The following is a 23,714-nucleotide window of genomic DNA, read 5'->3' on the forward strand; positions in this document are numbered from 1 at the left end:
AATCATATTTTTTGTTGGTATAAATTATAAAATGAATGAATATTTTTAACCAAACAATTGAACACAAGTGGTTAATGGACTTTGTAACGCCCTATTTTATTATTTGAATATTTTATTGAGTTTAGAGTCTATTTATATGATTATTGTGATGTGTTGTTGATTTATTAAGTGGCTTATTTTATTATTTAATAGAATAAGATTTGAAAATAAAATAAGATTAAGTTGTGGGGGCTATTTTGGAAATAAGATGAGTGATATTTTGTTATGTTATAGTTGGTATTTATTAGTATAGTATATTTGTTATTTCGTGTAGAAATATATTTGTTATTTGATGTAGAAATATATTTTTTATTTGGTGTAGAAATATATATGTTATAGAGATATATTTGTTATAGAAATATTATATATATATATATATATATATATATATATATATATATATATATATATATAGAATATTGAGACTTGGAGGGCAGATTTGGAAATAAGAGAAAATAAGTAGGTTAAAGATTTATTTAAAAGGGGAGAGTTAGAATTAAAAAAATAAGGATTACGTGCAAACTGCTTTTGGGAGAAAATGGGAGAAAGTGAGAAACCAAGAGAACAGAGAAGTCAGAGAAGAAAAGAATCTTGTGAGAAGAGGAGCAATATTGTAGAGTTCGATCGATTAACCTAAGGTAAGGGTGAGACTAACTTTCTCTAATTCTAAGTTGTATGATTCTGAAACTGGATTTAACAGGTGGTAGGTTGTAGTTTTGGAAATTTGGGAATTATGTTTAGAAGTTGTAATTGGTTGTTTTAATTGTAGAGTTGATTGTTGAAATTAAGATGCTAATGAAGTTAGGGTTTTGAATTGCAATTTGATTGTTGAAAGATTAGGTAATCCGATGAATTAAGGTAATAATTGGTGTTCAGGTTGTAGAATAATCATAGATTAAGTTTTCTATCAAATTTGGAATTTGGGTAGATGAAATTTGGGTTTTTTTCGGTGAAAAATGTGCAAAAATCGTAACAGTAGGGGAAAAACTCGCTAGAAGTTCGCTATTGGCGAAACCCTCTGTAACAATTTCGCTATTAGCGAAATTGCACAGTGACAACATACCTTGTTTTATGTTCTTGTGTCTTTTTCACACATTTCTGTTTTGAATTGACCTTTGGTACATGAAAGTTGTAGATAATTGTGTTAGCTTTTCAGTGGCTTTGGTTTGACTTGAAAATGATTTTTGATGTTTGAGATATGATGAAAATGCTCCAAGGAGGTCTTAGTGAAATCTTATGAAAATTCAGCATAACTGTTTCTAAGTTAATCCAAAACTTATGGAATAATTTCAAACATCAAAACTAGAAGTACTATGAGTTCAATTAAGGTGTTTAAGAGTATTTAACCTATGTTGTGAGTTCGTCCTTGGGGTAGAAACGAAGTTCTTTATAATATTAATATTGTTCAGAGAGTCTGAAATTAAGATGATTAATGTTGTTAGTGATGTGTTATAGTTATTTATACATTATGTGGAATATGTATGATGTTGAAGTTGTTATTGTTTATTCATTAACGTTGTTATGTTGTCAGCTGTTTATGTGTTGCCTCTGTTGTTGAATATTAATTAAGTTGTTGCAAGTGTTGGTCTAAGTACAAAGTTGTAAGATGTTGTTCCATAGTATTGGAGTCATATAAGTTGTTGATGTTGACCAAGTTGTGGAGTAAGTCATAATTATTTATGCACAGTTGTTGTTGTCGTTGTCGTTGTTTACGTTGTCGTTGATGTTGCTGAGTTGTATGTTGATATACACAAAGTTGAGTCCATTGCATACTTATAAACTGTTGAGGGCTCATGCCCTGGAATGTTAATCATTCGCTCATGTCCTGAAATGTTAATCGTTCAACTGTTGAGGACTCATGCCTTGGAATGTTTATCATTCAAATTGTTGGGGGCTTATGCCCCGGAATGATTAGTAATTCAACACGTTGAAAATGACACCACATGCATGTACATAGTCACATTTGTCGTTGTGTCGTTGCATAGTCGTTGTTGTTGGTTGAGTTGTTGTAGTTGTTGTTGGTTGAGTTGTTGTTGTTGTTATTGGTTGAGTTTGTAGGTATTGTTATATGTTGATGAATATGATGTTACATGATGCTGTTCATAATTTATGAATTATTATATGAATGTATATGTGAAGTTTATGTTGTTATATGATGATGTTTATGATGTGATGATTATGTGTTATGCGATGATGTTCATGATGTGAAGTTTATGTTGTTATATGATGATGTTTATGATGTGAAGTTCATGTTGTTATATGATGATGATTATGATGTGATTATTATGTGTTATAAGATGATGTTTATGATGTGATGATCTATGTTGGTTATGATTTGATTATTATGTGCTATATGATGATGTATATAATTTGATGAATATGATATTAATGATGACTAGAAGTTGATTAATGATTTAACGAAATACTATATGAAGAATTATTATTATTAATTGATGAGATTTAAGTTGTTAAATGCATTTGATGAATTAAATGTTTATTATTATTGAATGTGAAATCTCATCCCTTCTGCTTGGAAATGTTGCTCTTCGTATGAGTAACTTGCAGGTAACCAATAATAGTTGCGGTCGTGAGTGATTTCTCTCACGTGTGTCTTAGGTGCTCTGATACGTAACGGAATGAGAATTTTGTTGTTGCTTTCTGTTCCTTACGTATTACTTTATGAAACTTTATGAACATGTTGTTGGAATTCCGTTTATGAGATTTTACATTGAGGCCTTTGTGCCAAAGTTGTTTTAAACGTTGAAATAATTTCCGCTGCGAAGTAATAAATGATATGTTATTGAATTTGAAGGATAAATAATTAATTTATTCCGTTTATGATTTTATGAAAAGAAGTGTGACATTTCGTTTATGTTGAAATACTCTGATTTATATGTAAAAATTTCAAGTTGGGAAAACAGGGTGTTACATGCTTCACCAAATGATGAACTATTTAAAAGAAACTGAATTTGACTTCTGGATGAAACAATTTTTAACCATACTTTACTTAACTTTTAGCCGAACTATGAATTACCAAATAAAAAAAATGCACATCATCATTTCATTTCAGATAAAAATAAAATACTTAAAGCGTTATTTTAGAATTTGATTCATTGGATTTGTGGGGGTATGGTGTAGGGGTAGGGGGCCTAAGAGTGATTGACCACATGGCCTGGTGTAAGAAGCCCAACCCACAGAAATACAAAACCCTAAACCCTAATTTCTGGTCTATTTATGCCAGCCACCACTCTCAATTCATTCATGCGCCTGCTTCATCGTCATCCTCTTCCTCAAGCTTAGGTATTCACTCATCTCCAATTCTATCCTTATAACACTCTTATTGTTTTAACACTGCACATTCGAAGACTATCGTGCTCTTTATTATAGCCCGTTAGTTCAAAGCATGTGCCAGATCAAACATCATTTTCTGTATAATCAGATCTCTCGGTTTTTTCTCATCCTTTGGATTTATTACAGAATGATGAACATTTTTTCTAAATTCATTCAATCAATTTTTATTCTCTGTGCTTAGAACGGTCTTGTGCTGATTAGTTCATACATCAGTGCAGAACATAAACCTAAGCTACATCAATTGTTGCCACCGTGATCTTTTTGTTTGTTCCCATAATCTATATTTGAACATAGCTTTGCATGGTGGCATACATTGTTTTTCGTTTTAGATCTAATTCTCAATCATTTTAATGCCCCATTTTAGGCTTTTCAATTATAAATATTTTGATCTCAATCCATCACTGTATAGATAGATATTGATTTTTGTATTCTTGATCTATGGATTAATTATCATATATGCTTAATTACTTGTTTGTGTCTAAGTTTAACAGATATTTCTATGACACAAGTTTTTTTAATCATATCCAATGATACATTTGTATTTTATGTATAATGATAATGATGATGATGCTATACTTTTTTTTCTCTCCAGGAACCTGATATTTGGGTAAATTTGTTACAATGTCAAATCCAAAGGTTTTCTTTGATATTCTAATTGGAAGAATGAAAGCTGGAAAGATAGTAATGGAGCTGTTTGCTGATGCTACCCCAAAAACAGCTGAAAATTTTAGGGCACTCTGCACAGGAGAAAGGGGAATTGGGCAATGCGGTAAACCTTTACACTATAAAGGTTCTGGTTTTCATCGTATTATTCCAGAGTTTATGTGTCAAGGAGGAGATTTTACTAAAGGGAATGGTACTGGAGGAGAGTCTATTTATGGGTCTAAATTCGCAGACGAGAATTTCAAGCTGAAACATACTGGACCTGGTATTCTTTCCATGGCAAATTCTGGACCCAATACTAATGGTTCTCAATTTTTCATTTGTACTTCAAAGACTCAATGGCTTGATGGAAAGCATGTTGTATTTGGCAAAGTGGTCGAAGGATACGATGTAGTTCAGGCCATGGAGAAGGTTGGTTCACAAAATGGTAGGACATCAGAGCATGTTGTCATTGAAGATTGTGGACAAATTAGTTGAATAAGTATATCTGCTGAGAAATAAATTGATTTAGATTTCTCTTGAAATCATTATAGTAGTTATTTACTTACAATTTCTTTGATGATTAAGCATGTTTGAATGATTTTTCATTGCTGCTGATATTTCATAGCTGCTTATGGGTTAGGAAATAATGTTTTTTGTTTATAAATTGTAATGCATATGTCTTTAGCATCTCTTTAACTTGAGAATTATATGCCTCTTTGGGTAGTCCTATGAAAATAGCAAATTTCATTTGTGACTTAGTTAGGGGGCAAATATTAATTAGGATTTTTTGAAAGATAGGCATATTGATTGAATGGACAATCTGCTTTTATTATCAGCTGTCCTCAAGCTGCCTTTCACAATCACAATCACAATCCATAACTTCCAATTTGTTAACATTGAGTCCTAGTTTTTTCTTTTCATTTGATTGTCTTCAACTAAGCTTTAGAAATCATAAGGTTGTTATCCATATAATATGTATCGTTGCCTGTCCAACTCGGTGCGAGCAAATGATATTTTAGGGTTCAATTCCTAAAGTTGAGGTTAGACAAATAGTTGGCACTTATGGAAAGATTGCATATAACCCTGCATACGGTAAAGATAGCACAGCTAAGTCTAGTAGGGATGCTGCTATTGTTAATGCTGACAAATTCATTAATGCTGAAGGGAGATTTGAGTTTTTTAAAACTCATAAATCTTGAGATTTTTTTATAAAATAAAAAATTACTCTGGATTTTTTCCCGTTAAAAGTCAAGTTTGACGGTCCATGTTAGATATGGTTCATTTAAACCACTAAATTGAATATTATCAAAATATTGCTGATTGTAATAATCTACGCCATGGATTTATGCGACCTCCCAATGGCGTACGTTGTAAAGACTAACAAGAGAACAATACTCCTAAAGAAAACGAGACAATACAAGATTCAACTTATTAATTAGATACATAACATAACTGTTAAGGCACGCATATATGGGTAAGTAAAACATGTTGTCAAAGCAAATTTAGCAACATCTACATATAAAAGTCTCTATTTCATGTGAATATTCCACAACCAAGACAAGCCTCAATATTCAAAAGAGAGCGATTGCAAAGAAAACTGCATAAAATGACAAGTTATAAGCTAGGGACTTTGATAATATTTTCACTAGTGATTTTGATCCTAGCAAGAGGATCAAATGGTGGAGGAATTTCCATCTACTGGGGTCAAAATGGAAATGAGGGAACCTTGGCTAAAACTTGTGCCACGGGAAACTATGAATATGTGAACATAGCTTTTCTCTACACTTTTGGCAATGGTAGAGTTCCAAGAATGGACCTTGCTGGTCATTGTGATGCACATATAGTAATGGATGCACCAAAATAAGCGCTGACATAAAGTCATGTCAATCCAAAGGAATTAAAGTTATTCTTTCAATTGGAGGTGGTGCTGGAAGCTACTCACTTGCATCTTTAGAGGATGCTAGAATTGTTGCCACTTACCTTTGGAACAACTTCTTGGGTGGACACTCGGCTACACGTCCACTCGGTGATGCTGTTTTGGATGGCATTGATTTTGACATTGAAGGAGGAACAAACCTACATTGGGATGATCTTGCAAAGTACCTTTCAGGTTATAGCAAAAAGGGAAAGAAGGTTTACTTAACTGCTGCTCCTCAGTGTCCTTTTCCTGATGCTATGCTTGGAGAGGCCCTTAAGACAGGTCTTTTTGACTATGTTTGGGTGCAATTTTACAACAATCCACCTTGTCAACATTCTTCTGCAGATGTTGGTAATCTTGAAAATGCATGGAAAGAATGGATTAATGATATTCCAGCAACAAAGATTTTCTTAGGATTACCAGCATCTCCACAGGCTGCAGGAAGTGGTTTTGTTTCTGTTGCTGACTTGACATCAAAAGTACTTCCTATCATTAAAGGTAGCACAAAATATGGAGGTGTCATGTTGTGGTCCAAGTACTATGATGATCAAACTGGATATAGTTCTTCCATCAAAAGTCACATCTAGATGTGCTTCTGTATGTTTTTATGTATTTATTATTGTGCATATAGTACTTGCTTGTTTGAAAAATTTGTTGTTGTTAACTTGGCATATTATGATAGAAAAATGTCTATTTACATAATTCTTGTTGTTGATCTCTCTATTGCTATGTTCCTCATCATAGTAAAACCTTTAAGACCGAAGCACTATAATTGTTGGTGTTATCTTCTTTGTTCACTCTTCTTTATTGTACTTGGTTTTACTGGTTTACTTTTTTCTGATTTTGTTTGGTTAGTTATTTGAGTTCTTAAGTATTCACAAAGTGTTATAATCATTCTATCTCTTTGACCAAGTTATAATAATTTTCCACACGTTCCTGAACCTCTTCCACATGCACCTCTTTTGTTTGATTTGAATGGTCTAGTCTTTCATGTGAACGTAACTCCACCTCAACTTGAACACTCTGTGTTGGTATTTCACCAACATAGCCATTTTGATTTCATCAAACACTATACATCTTTGGTACTTTTGCACCTTGGTTCACATGTCAATATCCTCCAAAGCTTATCCCTTCCCTCCAATGGAATAACCTATGACACTTGTCACCTTCTTCAATTCAATGGTCCAATTAATCTTTTCTTTCTTTGAATATTACTAATAAACCGTCCTTTTTACTTTTCCACCCCCTTCATTGAACCCCAAAAAATAATTATCATAAGAAAATAAATATATGACCCTTTGAAAAGACTCTCCATCAGAGTACAATAAGAACAAGTGTCATGATCTCTTCAAACATTATATACTATACTATACTATATAGCATCACTTCAACACTTGTTCTTCTTTCTTGTCGTTCTATGTGGACAAACCCCCGAAGAGTTCAACTTACATAGCTGCAATATTTTTTGTGGCTTGAGTAATGGGTTCAATGTTAATAATACTAATAGCTATGGAAATGCATGGTTGGATCCTCAATTAGCAGCTGAGAAAGCAGTGAGTGAGATTGGTCAAGGATACAATTTATGCAATGATATAAGATTTTCGGCTTGCAAGCCAAGGTTGATCCATATTGACAATAGTAGTTCAAACACAAGGGACCTTGTTTTTCCTTCTGGTGTTGTTGTCCCTAATGTTCCCTTATCTATTAAGTCTGATAAAGGTGACTGTACCAGGTTTCGATCCGATGTCCTCACTTTTAATCAGGTCATTGCAATCACAACCTTACTTCTGCTTCAATTTCTTATGATTATCTGTGTAACATTGCCACTTCAGATTGAAGACGTGTCCAATGACCAATTATATTCAATAGTTTCATTTTTATTAATTATTACCGGTGTCTGGTGTCTCTGTCAGTGTTTCATAGATGATTATATATGCTTGTTCTCCTTTTTCAACTAGTTGATTGAATCCATGTTCAGCACAAATGTGTAACACAAAAGTTATTGACTAGTGGCAGATGGAGTAGTTGATATATTGAGCAAGTTGGATTAGCCTAACTGTGTTTTATCAATTGTATTATTTATATGATTTTCTAGTTGCGGAAAATATTTTACAAGATTGTTTTTTGATTTTGACAGTTGATTCATTAGATACTATTCATCGTGGTATTATGATGTTGTTAGATCCATCTAGTACGTAGTATTACCATAATTGAATTCTGATCACCAATTTCCGCTAGAAATTTTTTGTCGCAATTCTTGCCTTGCACAGGTCTAGTGATGTTTGTTTGCACTTGAATTTTGTTACTGAAATTCCTTTTTAACCATTTGACTTTTGAAGACTAATCATGTATTACCTGTGGATTTACCTTTATTTTTTTTTAATTCGCATTTATGGTAGATTTTTTCTTTTTTGACATAAAAGTGATATGAAAAAGGGAAATTTTAGGGGTGATAGGATATGGCAAAATGATGAAATCTGAATTTCATTGAAATTGGACTTTTGCAGATGTCTGAGCATTTCAACAGACAATTATCTTTGTCGCCTTGTCGGGAAAGATTCCATCCGGCCAATTCAATAGTATGTTCGACATGAAAAAATGTTGGTCCAGGGATGCAGCTTCCACTAAAAGCCTTGCCTTTGATGGATGGTTCATAACATTGTATACCGTTGAATTAGATAGAACTAACACTACCCTTTCTGAAACTGAAAAAAGACGTGCCTTGTTCGTGGAACCCCGCTGCTCTTGCCGAGTAAGTATCATTGTTATGCGTCATCCTCTTCTAGTTAATAGTCGTCATAAAATATTACAGAACTTCGACTTTTAATTTTTATGAACAGTAATAATCACTTTGATTACTGACCCCTTGCTCTACAATTGCTAAAACAATAAGCATTCATTTAGTGCTAAAGTGCATAATTTCTATATTTTCCCCTAAATAGTAGTAACATTCAACTTAAAGTTTATTTCATTTTTTCTTGTTTGAAATGCTTTACTTAGATCTTTATTTCTTTGATAAGAATAAAATTCTCCTATATGTTGATTGGACCGAGTTAATAGTGTTTTAAACTAAATAAACATGTTTTTCAGGTTCATTGAAAAGTATGGTACACATGTAGTTGTTGGGGTGAAGATGGGAGGTAAAGATGTTGTTCATATCAAGCAGTCAAAAGATTCAGACATTCCGCCAACTGAACTGCAGAAATTGCTTAAGCAATTAGCGGATGAGAGGTTTTCTGCGGATTCAAATCAAAGTTCTAATGTCAATCCTGTGGCTATATCAGGAAAATTAAAGGTAAAAATAAACATGCTCGTCTTTCTAGAAGGATCATGCGAAGCTTAGGGGACTGCACAAGAACAAACCTCCGTCCCTTGTTGGCAGGCCAATTGTAGAAAGTCACTCCAAGAATGATGTTAGTATATTTTCTTCTTTCTTTTTTGTTTTATGTTTTTACAATTTTATACTTTATCCTGTGCACTTTGCAGCTATTCTACTTATAACATATACTTGAACTTATAAGATTTTCTTTTCAGGATATAGTAAGCATTTCTGTTCGAAGGGGAGGTATTGATGTATGTCAACCTTATAACCAGTGGCTCTCAACCATATCACAGTCTTCTAATGTGTCATATCAATATCTTTGGTGCCTATTACTTCATTACTGAATTCTGTCCCAGGAAATGGATTTGTAAGTCATTTGGTGAATTTGTATCTTAGATGTGAGTAGTAGACACCTGCGACTTTGGTTTTCCTCTGCCCAATACTTTTTCTTCTTCTGGATTTTTATTCTCTGTTGGAATATATGTTGGTACATCTGTTTAAAAATTCTGTTTCAAACAGATAAACCTGCAATAGAGGAACTTCATCAATTTCTAGAGTTTCAGTTGCCACGACAATGCGCAACGATGTATGGTGATCTGCCTCTTGTCTTTTGACCATAAGTATAAAAGGAATGCATCTCCTTCACTTCAATTCACTCTCATGGGACCAAAACTTTATGTTAATACTGTGAAGGTAATTCCTTCTTCCAAGTTCCATAGTTTTTAGTAGTTTTATTTGAAAACTTTTATGGCAAGAATGTAAGGAACTTGATTCAAATATGTAAAAATTGCATTCCTTATTTAAATGTAAGATTTTAGCATGAAGAACATAATTAATGTAGGAATTAGTTAGCACTGTAAAACTTATATTTGACATTTTTTCAATAAGCAGGTTGACTCGGGAAATCGGCCAGTAATAATAGTTATTCACTCATATTTGGAAGGCAAGAAAAACAACCACCTATCAATCCATCTTCAGCATCTTTCAGAGGTTCCAGGTGTCCTAGAAATTTCAGAAGATCACAGTTATGATCCTATTGACGAACCAGATGACCGAGGCTACTGCGAACCAGTCAAGAGGAGCATGTTTTATCATGTCTACACAGCACTTGTATGATACAATAGCTCCAGAATGGACTAGTCTACATCTATTGTGACAAAGGCTTGGTTTGAGGTTAAGTTAATGGGAATGAAGAAAGTTCTTTTCTTAAGACTTGGATACTCAACCGTAGCATCTGCGAAAATTCGCAGATCAGAATGGGATGGACCTTCAACCTCATCTAGAAAATAAGGATTTTTCAGCATTGATGAGTGCAAAGCTTAGCCAAGAATTGCATTCACCTGAAAAACAATATAAAGTTGACATAAACTCGGCAATTTATCATGGTGGTCCACCTGTGCCAACAAGGGCTCCCAAAATGCTTAACTTTGTGGACACAGAGGAAATGGTAAGGGGTCCAGAGGCAGGGCCGTCCCTAAGAATTCGTTGGCTCGGCTCTGGGAATGAAAAGATGCCAGTGATAAAATCAAAACGTGTTTTTTTTTTAAAAAAGCAATGTTCTATTTATATTTTTTTAAAAGAAAAATATAAGGTGCCGTATATATGCGGTACACCCAAAGGTGAAAATGACCACCGTATACATGAGGAACCCCCACCTAACACAAAAAGCAAGAGGACCTAATTCTAATAGGCCTAAAAGACTAAAACAAGGGGACAGAAAATGGCTGGGGATATTAAAAAAAATTGGAGGGCAGTAATACTAGTGGGTATTAAAAAAAAATTGAGGCCCATGACTGAGGGAGGCCCAGCTCTGTTGAGCTGTTTGCACCCCCTCAGGGCCGGGCCTGTCCAGAGGATCCACCAGGATATTGGGTCGTCACTGGTGCAAAGCTATGTGTAGAAGGTGGCAGAATCTCAATCAAGGCAAAATATTCTTTGTTGACTATATTGTCGGAAGAATCTATTATGTAGTGAGATTAAGAATTCATTTGTTAATGTTGTTTTTAGTCAGTTGTATATATGATATATCATTTATGTAAAAGAAAAGAAAGTATATTTTGTGGTTGTCATTCCGCGTAAACCAACCTGAATATGGAAAATTCATTGTGCTGATTTTATTTTTGGCAGAACTGCCTAATGAAAAGAATAGTATATGGAATCTGCAATCAAAATACTGTACTTTTTTATTTTGCAAATCCTTGAAGAGTCAATAACTGCTCCAACAGAAATGTTGGTTGGTATCTATCATCCAGGTGTCTTGAGCAACAAGTTATTGATGATTTGTTTCTTCCAACTATTAATAATAACGTTAGTGATAGATCCAATTAATTTTTTTTATTAGAGTACAAGGTTTAATAATTTATGTTTACATTTTGATGGTACTGCAAACCACATTGTAGTAAAAATGAAATTTTACTTTAAAATATAGCTGTAGAAGAAGTTGATTGATATTTGAGAGTAATTGTTGGGATAAGAGGTTTGACAAACATTTTGTTAGTGCATTTCATTCACTTTGGAACTACTCATTGGAATATAAACAAGTTACTCTCAGAGGAAGAAACAGTGATTTTTGGCCAATTTGCTTGAATGCTCAGCTCATAACATTTAGCTGTGTAAAGATATCCTTTTCAAGTTTCTCAATTATTACTCCTGTCTAATGCTTAAAACCTGACCACAAACAAATCATCTTTCTGTTTTTTGTTTTGACAGAGCAAATTATCTTTCTGTAATACAAAGTTTATATTAATATTGATTAATACACAAAGTAGGAAAACCTCCCAATAGTGCATACTATGTACATACATCAGAAAACTTACAATGTTCTTTCTCTGACTAACAAAAAAAACGGGTAAATGGTGAGAATAGAAACATTTTAGAATTTTTATTAAGTGGTGTTGTTACATTGATGATCGACTTATTTGATTGATTAAATATTTTTTTAGGGGTTGATTGATCAAATATTGGTTAAATAATATTTTAGCGGATACTACAGTGTCCATGTTTTTTTTTTTTTTTTTTTTTTTTGGGTCAAGACAGTGTCCATCTTATGATCAATGAATATAGATTAGTGTGCTTGAATAATACAGTCCATAGTCAAATGCATTCATGATAGATGAAACCATTGTAACTATTCATGGATGGAAGGGTACACTAAAATAGAATCATTTTATCCTTATACAAAAAGGTTGACCTCCTCTCCGCTTTCTCTATAGATATATGTCCGACCACATATGACGATAATCTAGGATGATTATAACAAAATACCACAACTTATTAGTTATCCAAACCATGTTTAAATATACAAATTGAGCAAGAAATTTTGGATGTAGAGAACGAAAAGCTCATGCAGGAGCAAACCCTGGCTGCTTTCTGGGAGCACATGCCTCCTGTCGAGGAAGAAATCCTGGTAAAGCGGATTCCCACTTCACTAACAAACGGTTAGGTTACATAATTTTCATAATTTCAAATCTTGTCAAAAAAAATTAATCATAGTTTACATTTAGATATAAACAGTTAGAAGCCGTGATTAATACTGTTTAGATAAATTGTTCAAAAAAATATTGTTTAGATAATAATTAACGAGTTCTTTTAAAAACAAAATTAACAAGTAGTAATACCTTCTTAAATTTATTAATCATTTACCAAACACAATTAATCACATATTTTAATCTATTATTAAAATCACAACTTTAAATTATACCAGCCATTTAATTTAAATTGGCGTCAAATTTTGATACCAAATATATGAAAATAGCACAACTCGTTTTGTTAGATTAATTGAATAATTGATATATCTTGTTTAGAGTATAAACCAAATACATCATTTATGCAATGAATTAAAAAAATCCACCGATGGGAGTATATAGCACTAGAGATTTTTCTTTTCTATTTCTTATAATTTATCTTAGGCTTAAATGCTCTTTTGGTCCCTTAACTATTTAATTGGTATCGCTTTGGTCCCTTAACTAAAAAAAAGATTGTTTTAAGTTTTTTTTTAGTCTGGTTTTGGTCCCTTCTGTTTGGTTTCCGTTAGGGTTTAAAAAAAAAGTTAACTATTGGACACGTGTCACCTTGTCATTAGCTCTGAGTATTTTTTTTTTTTTTTACAAATTTTTTTTAAAAAAATATCCCAAAGCCAATGACAAAGTGACACGTGTTCCAGAGTTAACACGTGTCACCTTGTCATTGGTTCTGAGATTTTTTTTTAAAAATAAAATATATATATTATTTTTTTAAATAATTCTCAGAGCCAATGACAAGGTGACACGTGTCCACACTTAAAGTTTTTTATTAAATCTAACGGAAAGCTAACAAGGGACCAAAACGAGACTAAAGAAAACTTAAAGTACTCAAACAATCTTTTTTTTAGTTAAGGAACTAAAACGATACCAATTAAATAGTTAAGAGATCAAAAGAGCGCCGTTATCTTATCAGTACAACTAAGCAAATACCAAAATTATTTTTCTAAAAACGTATGAAAAAGGAAAGGAAAAAAAAAAAAAAACTTAGCTAGTAAAGAAAAGAAGAAGTACCCAGAGAAGGTGCACAACAAAATAAGCCTTCCAGACGTGTTTGGAAGGGAATGCATTGTCACCTCATCTGTTGCTGTAAACGACTCAGATACCAAACATTGCCGTGTCAAATTGATCCATAGCCCAAAAATATCAGTCCACGTGTCACGATATAATTGGATGATCTTGAGTTGACATGACGCGATCTCAAATAATTTTTCACTATAAAATCGAAAACCCCTAACCCAATATAATTTTGAGAAATGTTATACTCCTCCGTCCCAAATTGTATGACGTTTTGGGCATTTCACATATATTAAAAAATGCAATTAATATTGTGTGGAAAATAGATATTATGAGTTGTTTTACAAAATTGTCCTTAATAAATAATATGAGAAAGATAAATGAAAGAATTGAAAGAAGAGGGAGTAATAATTAATTAAAGTTATAATTGGAAAAGTAACATTAATGTTGCATGGGTATTGTAAAGTGACATATAATTTAGGACAAATTTTTTCTCCTAAAGCGACCTACAATTTGGGACGGAGGGAGTATGTAGTACCATTTTTATACAACTTTTTACAATTTTATCTCTCATATTATCTTCTTATTCTCTCATTTCATTTTTCTCTCTCCATTGTTTTTGACCAATAGGAGAGAACAACAAAGTTGTACCAAAATAATCGTTCAAATATCATTACTCTATAATTTTTCACAATTTCACATATTGTAGCTTTCGTTTCGTTGTAGAGAAAAGAAAAAGAAAACCCTAACGCACAGAATCAAGGTATTCTATTCTTCTATTCCTCTTCTCTTTCTGATTAAGATTTCGATTATTAGGGTTTTGTGTTCTCTCAATTAGTTTATCGTTGGATCATAATTGATTTTTTATTTAGTTCTTTAGATTTCAATTTTTAGGGTTTTGTATTCTCTTTAAATTGATTATTGGATATGTTTACGTGATATTACTCTGTTAATAATCAAATCTTTGGGAAAATTTTCTTTATTAATTGGCCAATATGTTTCAATTTGAATGATCGAAGAGGACGTTCATGTCTGTTTCAAGGGTTGTATAGGTAATGTATTGAATGATTTTGAAAAATTATGAAATTAGATTGGTACTGGGATGATTGACAATTCTGATCTGAACTTGAAAGTTTTTAATAGTTTTATATCTCTAGTTTTCCTGGACTTTTGTTCTGTATATATGTAATTTAGTGTTGTAACCCAATTTATTTATTTATTGATTGGTAGAATTTGATGATGTTTCTAAGAAATTTCCTGCAAATATAAGTGATCATATTGGTTGGTTAATCTTATGCTTCAGTCTTTTGTTACATGTACTCTTTTCTACTTTGTATTGACTATTACGAAGCATTGTTTATGGATTCGTTTTGTAAATGGAAGTGATTATATTGTGTTTTTATCGGCTGATCGTTTGCTATTCTGAACTGGGAACAATTATAGAAGCATCAAATCTCTACTTTTGTCTGGGTTTGTGTTCTTTATATTTGTTATTTAGCGTTGTTACCCAATTTATTTATTGGTTGTTTGTGGCAATCTGATGATGCAAGTGGTTATATGGATGATATTTTGCTCTCATTCCTTTGTTACACATAGTCTTAACTTTGTAGCGACCTTGTAAAGTATTGGTGATTGATTCGTTTGTTTCTGTTTATGATAATGTAGATGCAAATCTTTGTGAAGACTCTCACAGGAAAGACAATCACCCTTGAGGTGGAGAGCTCCGATACAATTGACAATGTTAAGGCCAAGATTCAAGACAAGGAAGGGATCCCTCCAGACCAGCAGCGTCTAATTTTTGCCGGCAAGCAGCTGGAAGACGGGCGTACCCTTGCAGATTACAACATCCAAAAGGAGTCCACACTCCACTTGGTGCTCCGTCTTCGTGGTGGGATGCAAATCTTTGTGAAGACTCTCACAGGAAAAACAATCACTCTTGAGGTGGAGAGCTCCGATACAATTGACAATGTCAAGGCCAAGATTCAAGACAAGGAAGGGATCCCACCTGACCAGCAGAGGCTCATCTTTGCTGGAAAACAGCTTGAAGATGGCAGAACATTGGCCGATTATAACATCCAGAAAGAGTCAACTCTTCATCTCGTTTTGCGACTTCGTGGTGGTATGCAGATTTTTGTAAAAACCCTTACAGGAAAGACAATTACTTTGGAGGTAGAGAGCTCGGACACGATTGACAATGTAAAGGCTAAAATACAGGACAAGGAGGGAATCCCACCAGATCAGCAGAGGTTGATCTTTGCTGGGAAGCAATTGGAGGATGGAAGGACCCTTGCTGACTACAACATTCAGAAGGAGTCTACTCTTCACCTTGTTTTGCGCCTTCGTGGTGGGTTTTAAGAATGTGAATGTTGCCTACTCTCTTATCACGTGTTGAACTTCTACAGTTGTTAGTTTTTATGTTTTAGAACTTGTGCTGGGTCCGTAATGGCCCTGGAAAACTATCGTTTTATTTCTTGTGTATGATTCTGTTCTAGTTCTACTTAATGAATGTGAACTATTTGTTTTCGTAGCAGCTTTTAAGTGCTCTCAAGTTGTTTTATCTGATACTCTAATAATTACCTGCTGATTCATTACTACTCTACTTTGAGTAAGTAGAAGTTTTCTATTACCCATGGTAGGTACTTGTTTCAGGTAGGAGATATGTGTTACATCTGTAGTGTAGTAGTTTGGTCTGGTGGTTTTAACTGATAGACATTTGAATAAGAAATTCCACCTTAATAAGTTAACATGTTTCCTCATAACTCAAAAAACAGGGTTAACTTCAATAGTAAAAAGGACAGGCTTAAACCTGATATATTACCCCGGTTGGAAGGATGATCATGCCAAGCTGTGATGATTGGTACACTTTCTGGATAATACCGTTAATAATGGGTAGGACGCAAAAGTTTTTAGAGTTGACCAACTGATTGTTGTGAATCTTCTTTTACTTGATACACATGAAGTTTGATAAAAGAAAAAAGGGTAATGTTAACTTGTGTCCTAAGGGTATATGTTAAGGAACCTAAAATGAGTAACTTTGCATTGGAAAACATGATAATTTAACTTTTAAGGAGTTCACTGCACGGCTTTTGATACGTATATATCTATAATGAATTCCTTAACAGCCTTTCAGGGTACAAGTTAACATTACCCTTTTTTCTTATATTTTGTGAAGAATAGGGCATTGAGTATTATCTTACCATTGCCCCACAAGGATGGTGTGAGTAAGAAAAAATATACGTTATGAGTACGTCCCATATATATAAAAATGAGTTGCCAAAAAAGCTACGAACATGACGGCATTCTTAAGAAAAAAACTCGTTGCTTTGATTGTTTTTCTTATGCACCAAATGCAAAAAGGATAAACCGATAAAGAAAAGTAGAACCAAGAGTTTTGAATGGATATGTCAGCATTTCCTAAGCTTACAACAGATTTCAACTGAAAAATGAAGAGAGGGATAATAAATAGGTTCAAAGCTGAATTGTTGCAAGTATTTGGAAGTCGACACACTCTGATTCTTTTTCTAGGAATGGAATTTAAGTTAAGTAACATGACATTGTGGGTTCAACTATCAAAAGAAGTATACTCGGAAACATTGAAAGTTGAACAATTACATACTCCCTCGTTTCTAATTATAAGCAATACTATATTACTTATGATTTGGGTAACATTAGACAAAACCATGAAAGAGATATATGCCCTGGCTATTATGATCAACAAAGAAAACAGAAAACCTTAGTTGGAAGAATTCTCTCGAGGCGGTGCAAGACAGCATATAATAGACGTGCATCAGTTGCCAAAAACGACCCTCATACCAAATGTTGTCGTATCATAAGGGTTAGTTAGAACTTAGAATGGACACTTTAGAGCACGGTGTCTTGGTGTCCTAGTTTATCCAGTTTAACATGAATGGACAAAGGCTAGTACATCAAATAATTATCTCGAGTGAGCAATCAACTGATTTCTCATTCCAAAGCTCCACATGTTTCTTGAACCCTATATCTGAGGATGAACATATGCTAATCAAGTACACAACAATTGTAGCAGTTTCTTCCAAAAAGCTCATAGGTAGCAATTAGCAGGCTCTTAACGCTTTCATATAAAATACCCTTTCACTCATAGATTTTGTTTTCACAATAACTTTTTGATTTTCATTGGAGCAATTCTTGTGTGGATACAAAGATTTAGACACATTGTTTGGTTACACAAAGTCTAGTTTTAGATTGATGAAAGCATAATGAAGCAAGTCTCCAACAACACATCGAATTAAATTTATAATTACGATGGAAAGAAGTATACTTATTTAGTGTTTATCATCATATTTTTTTTTTTTAGATTTATCATGGTTGCTTCAACTAAAGAGAATATGCTACAAAGACATTTGAAATATAGAAGCGCATCAAGGAACACCCAGTTTTCCATTTTTAATATAGATCATGCTAATAAATGTTTTAAGAGCATTGTTTAAGGAAATCATAAATATAAATATTCTTTTGAAAACATAAGTTAAATATATGAAAAAGTAATAAATACACACATTACATAACAAAAATTACTACTTTTGATAATTTAAACAATGCGTCAAAAACACTTGTTAATATTTCTCTTTTAATATTTAATGTGTAGTTTCGCTGCTAAACTCTTTAGAATAAAAACAACGAGAATATCTAGAAGGACAAAAAAAAACAAAAACATACTATATCGCAACTCATGAGTTATATAAAAAAAAACTCCATGTTGTGTGTCAACGTACAAGGACACCTATTGAACTCAAAATTTTAAAATTAAGAACCAAAACAAAGGAACCAATCTATCGGCAACATCCATAGAGGAAGCTATTAGAGAACTTGGTCCATCATTTTTTGTCTTACTACTTTTGACTCTTTAGAATGATAGTAACAAACTAGTTTTCTTTCATTATAATGAGTTTTTTTTACTCTATTGTTTTCTTTTTTTTACGAATTTCATACACCATTTTATTTGCTGTGATGTGATTAGCTAGATTTTCTTGGTATCTAAAACAAAGTTAAATTAAATCCATTGAGGATAATTACAAATATCAACTTCATAACCAATTATTCTTATTGATGGTGATTTTCTTTAATCCACGGCCTCGAGAGTCCTAGGTATTCAATATCATAACTGGGGATTTTTTTCTCAATGGTGCAATTAGCTTTTAACCAATATTCTTTGACGCCTTCTTTGACAACACTTGTGTATCTTGTCCAAGGGTTGAGAGTGCTCAAATATTAGTTGGCAACGGTTCTTGACTTTTTAACCAGTAATTTGAGAGTGTTCAAACTTTAGCCAAAGGTCTTCATTGTCAATGGTGATTGGATTTGAGCTAAATGTAAATAATAATGCTTGCCTTTTAACCAAGGTTTTGAGAGTGATTAGTTGATTTGTAGCTGAAGTTACGACAGTACTCAAATCTTATGTTTTTCTATTTAGATTCTCTCATTTTTTCCTTTCATATTCTTTCTCATGTCGGAGAAACAAAGATATAAATATATTTAATTCAATTTTCTTTGATAAAAAAAAAATACATCGTTTCTTTATCAATGTAATTGATTTTCTAAACATAGATTCACCGAACAAAAGTTAAACTAAAAATAAAGAGAAGACAAGTTGTGGTCTCAAGAAAAAAAAAATCAAAATCCAATTTAATCTAATCTATTAAAAAAAATTAGTATTTCATTTATATACACTGTTAAAATGTTATGTTCGTGTAAATATGTTTTACAACGTGAATCAATGATAATCACTAGATCATTAGAACATTAATATTTGTTGTTTTTCTGTAATTTGAAAATATACGATGGAGCTTTTGAAACTATTACCGGGATGAGTCACGACCAGGTCGCTCTCTTTAAGACGTTTCGCGGCACTACCTGAATTGTGCAAGGTAGACTAGCAACCGCGCCGTCTCCAGGATAAAACAGCCCAGATTCTTACTGTACGATTAAAGGCTGCACTGCCAGAAATCGCTCGAGAATGACACCTCGATATGGTACTTAGACCACTCTTCCGAAACCCACAATATGGTTCTTAGACCACTCTTCCGAATCCCACAATATGGTTCTTAGACCACTCTTCCGAAGCCCACAATTTTCCGAAGCCCAGAGAAAGAGGAGGAGGAAAAGAACGATTCGTCAACACAAATCGCGGGAGATGAGAAGGGGAGAAAACCAGAGAAGAGTATTCCATTCTCAGTTTTGGAGTGAAGAATACTATTCCCGAGCTCTCAATTTATAAGGAGGATTTCTACTAGAGTGTGTGATCTACCCGATGTGGGACATAAAATTTTCAATTCACACTTTACACTAGTTTCTCCATCCTTGTGTTTACATTCCAAAGGCTCCACAAACTCACTAGTATACTCCAAGTTTTTCCAATATACACTAGTGTTCCAACAATCCCCCACTTGAATTCAAAATTGGTTTCGAAAGTTACGTTTTAAACGTTTCTTAAAGATTGCTAGTAAACAAAGGTGTCGCCAACAACTTGAACCTTTGCATAGTGAGTAGTATTCTGATTAACAAGAGTTGCTTACAGCATTGAACTCTATCTCAGACATAGGACCCACACACAACCTTTTCTTAGGTGTTTTCTAAAAAGCCCGTGCGTTAATGGCCTTGCACGTCTATCCCAGTTTTAACGAATGCTCTAGGAATTCTGCCTCGAAATTCCATAAGAACCGGCCTCAGTTCTACATACGTATAGGTGAGTCTATCAGAAGTACTCCTGTAGCTATGTACTTCACTCCATAAGGAGTATAGATCTCATTAAGAGTTTCTATTATCTCAACCTTCGGTCACTGCAGGATCATGCGTTCTCATAGCATGTTCTATCACTTGTGATTTGTTATTACCCATTGAACCTAGTTCTTGGGATCGCCAGTCATATAGGTCGGGTTTCCATCACTTATGATCAATAGGCATTAGTCCCATCCTAATGGATGTATTTGCGACTTTCTCTCTGTTTAGTCCTTTCGTCAAAGGATCAGCTAAGTTTTCATTTGTTCGTACGAAATCTACTCTTACCGTTCCGTTCGAAAGATATTCTCTTATCGTGCTGTGTTTTCGTCTTATCTGTCGTCTCTTACCATTGTAATAACGATTCTCAATCTTTGCGATAGCCGCGGTACTATCACAATGAATTAACACAGCTGGTAACGGTCTCTCCCACAAAGGGATTTCAGATAGCAAGCATCTTAGCCAACTTGCTTCTTCACTAGCAGCAGCTAGTGCTATCATCTAAGATTCCATTGTGGACTGAGCTAGAATGGTCTGTTTCTTGGATTTCCAGGAAACAGCTCCTCCAGCAATGCTAAATATATAGCCACTGGTCGCTTTGGAATCATCTGATAAGGTGTTCCAATCTGCGTCACTGTATCCTTCAAGCACTGCAGGATATCTCTGATAATGCAGTCCTAGAGTCATGGTCTTCTTCAAGTATCTCATGACTCTTTCGATAGCTTGCCAATGCTCCATGCTTGGCCTGCTCGTAAACTTGCATAATAGTCCCACGGCGTAGCTGATGTCGGGTCTAGTACAATCAGTGGCATATCTGAGACTGCCAATGATGCTCGCATATTCAGTTTGTCTAACACTATCTCCAGTGTTCTTAAATAGCTTCACACTTGGGTCACAAGGTGTGCTCGCAGGTTTACAATCGAAGTAATTATATTTCCTTAAGATCTTCTCAACGTAGTGAGATTGATTCAAGGAAATTCCATTATCAGTTCTAGTAATCTTGATTCCAAGAATTACATCTGCCTTTCCTAGGTCTTTCATATCAAAGTTGTGGCACAACAATGATTTCACATCTTTAATGGCATTGAGGTTTGAACCAAATATGAGTAAGTCGTCTACGTATAGACATATGATCGTGCAAGTGTTATTTTCGTACTTGGAATAAATACACTTGTCGCTTTCATTCACCTTAAACTCATTCTCAATCATAAGATTGTCGAATTTCTCATGCCATTGTTTCGGTGCTTGTTTTAGACCATACAAAGATTTGTCTAACTTACAAACTTTGTTCTCTTGTCCATGGATTACGAAACCTTCAGGTTGGTCCATGTAGATTTCTTCTTCTAATTCACCGTTTAAAAAAGCAGTTTTTACATCCATTTGGTGTACTATCAAATTGTGGATAGCCGCCAATGAGATTAGTACCCTAATGGAAGTGATTCTAGTTACAGGTGAATATGTGTCAAAGAAATCTACATTTTCTCTTTGTCTAAAACCTTTGGCTACAAGGCGTGCCTTGTATTTGTCGATTGACCCATCAGGTTTTAGTTTCTTTTTCAAAATCCACTTACAACCTATAGTCTTACATCCAGGAGGCAAGTCAGTTAGGTGCCAAGTTTCGTTGGACATTAGAGAATCCATTTCATCATTTATAGCTTCTTGCCATAAATCAGCGTCAATTGAAGACAGAGCTTCCTTGATGCTTGATGGATCCTCCTCTATTGTATATGCCACATATTCGGGGCCATATTCTTTAGCAATTCTTGCTATCTTACCTCTACGAGGTTCTATAACATCTCTTTCGATGTTTTCATTGCTTGTTATGATTTCAGAAGGTTGATCAAGAACTGAGTTATCGGTGCCCCCACTATTACCCCCACTGTCTCCTGACTTAAAGGGAAATTTATTTTCATAGAAGTCAACATCATTTGATTCTATGATCGTTTTAGATTTCAGGTCGTAAAACCTATAGGCTTTACTATTTAAGGCATACCCAATGAATGCACATTCATAGGCTCTACTTGCTAGTTTGACTCTTTTGGGGTCTGGTTTTCTTACATAGGCTAAACAGCCCCATGTTCTAAAATAAGACAAGTTTGGTTGTCTTTTCTTCAAAATTTCATATGGAGAAATTTTGTTCTTTGTTTTGGGTACTCTGTTTAGCACATAGCAAACAGTCAATAAAATTTCTCCCCACCAATGAGGCGCTGCTCCGGAATTAAGCATTGTTGCAACTACTAATTCGGTAAACGTTCTATTTTTTCTTTCCACTTTACCGTTCATTTCAGGAGAATAAGGAGCAGTTGTTTCATGAATAATTCCGAGTTCTTTATAATAATCATTGAATATATGTGATCCATATTCAGTACCTCTGTCACTTCTAAAATGCTTGATTCTAATATTGAATTGATTTTCAATTTCTTTAACATACTGTTTAAATATATCAAGCGCTTCATTTTTATTTCTCATTAAATACACATGTGTGTAATCCGAGCAGTCATCTATAAAAGTGATGAAATATCTTTTTCCATTTCTAGTCAAGTTTCCATCTAATTCGCATAAATCAGAATGAATTAATTCAAAAGGTTCAGTTATTCTGGTTACTGATTTATGTGATTCTTTATTTATTTTTGCTTGACTACAAAATTGACATTTTTCAAAATCGTTTAAAGATATTTTAGGAATTAATCCTAAACCGCTCATATTTGAAATAATTCTTTTGTTAACGTGACAGAGTCTAGAATGCCAAATATTAAAATCACACAACATATAAGCAGAAGAAGAAATTTTATTCATATCAATGTTCAACTTAAACATGCCATCAGTGGCGTACCCTTTCCCAACAAAAATACCATTCTTAGTGATGGTATACAAATCAGCCCCTATGCTTTGAGTAAACCCAGCCTTATTCAAAAGAAAACCTGAAACTAAATTCTTCCTAATCTTAGGAGTGTGCAACACATCCTTCAGTATCAGAGTCTTTCTAGAGGTGAACTTCAGCTCTATATCTCCGATTCCAACAACATCAGTGGAGTGGGAGTCTCCCAACAACACCTTCTGATCACCACAAGCAGTATATGTTTTGAACATACCTCTATCATAGCAGACATGGCGAGAAGCACCAGTGTCCACCCACCAGCCATCAGAACCT

The 23,714-nt window shown here is 33.9% G+C and overlaps 2 protein-coding genes, 1 non-coding gene and 2 pseudogenes across 3 annotated transcripts; all 5 read left to right on the forward strand.

The window, feature by feature from the left end:
- Positions 1–3,238: 3,238 nt before the first annotated feature.
- On the forward strand, positions 3,239–4,689 carry LOC11431333 (peptidyl-prolyl cis-trans isomerase CYP19-3). The gene is made up of 2 exons (XM_003626429.4): positions 3,239–3,339; positions 3,983–4,689. The coding sequence occupies exon 2, from the start codon at positions 4,012–4,014 to the stop codon at positions 4,528–4,530; it is 519 nt and encodes a 172-aa protein (XP_003626477.3). The 5' UTR covers positions 3,239–3,339; positions 3,983–4,011; the 3' UTR covers positions 4,531–4,689.
- A 94-nt stretch (positions 4,690–4,783) lies between these two features.
- LOC112416877 (small nucleolar RNA U19) lies at positions 4,784–4,897 on the forward strand. Its single transcript, XR_003007390.1, has one exon. It is a non-coding gene; the product is annotated as a small nucleolar RNA U19 (small nucleolar RNA).
- Positions 4,898–4,969: 72 nt separating this feature from the next.
- Positions 4,970–7,313, forward strand: LOC11430583 (acidic endochitinase-like; annotated as a pseudogene).
- LOC112416768 (MACPF domain-containing protein NSL1-like) lies at positions 7,312–11,433 on the forward strand (annotated as a pseudogene).
- Positions 11,434–14,486: 3,053 nt separating this feature from the next.
- On the forward strand, positions 14,487–16,383 carry LOC11429621 (polyubiquitin 11). Its single transcript, XM_039827676.1, has 2 exons — positions 14,487–14,573; positions 15,476–16,383. The coding sequence occupies exon 2, from the start codon at positions 15,476–15,478 to the stop codon at positions 16,163–16,165; it is 690 nt and encodes a 229-aa protein (XP_039683610.1). The 5' UTR covers positions 14,487–14,573; the 3' UTR covers positions 16,166–16,383.
- Positions 16,384–23,714: the final 7,331 nt, after the last annotated feature.

Source organism: Medicago truncatula, chromosome 7, assembly GCF_003473485.1.
Source record: "Medicago truncatula cultivar Jemalong A17 chromosome 7, MtrunA17r5.0-ANR, whole genome shotgun sequence".
NCBI classification, from domain to species: Eukaryota; Viridiplantae; Streptophyta; class Magnoliopsida; order Fabales; family Fabaceae; genus Medicago; species Medicago truncatula.

Bases quoted from the DNA above. Each gene is read 5' to 3' on its own strand.
- LOC11429621 (XM_039827676.1), top strand. From the start codon at position 15,476: ATGCAAATCTTTGTGAAGACTCTCACAGGAAAGACAATCACCCTTGAG.
- LOC11431333 (XM_003626429.4), top strand. From the start codon at position 4,012: ATGTCAAATCCAAAGGTTTTCTTTGATATTCTAATTGGAAGAATGAAA.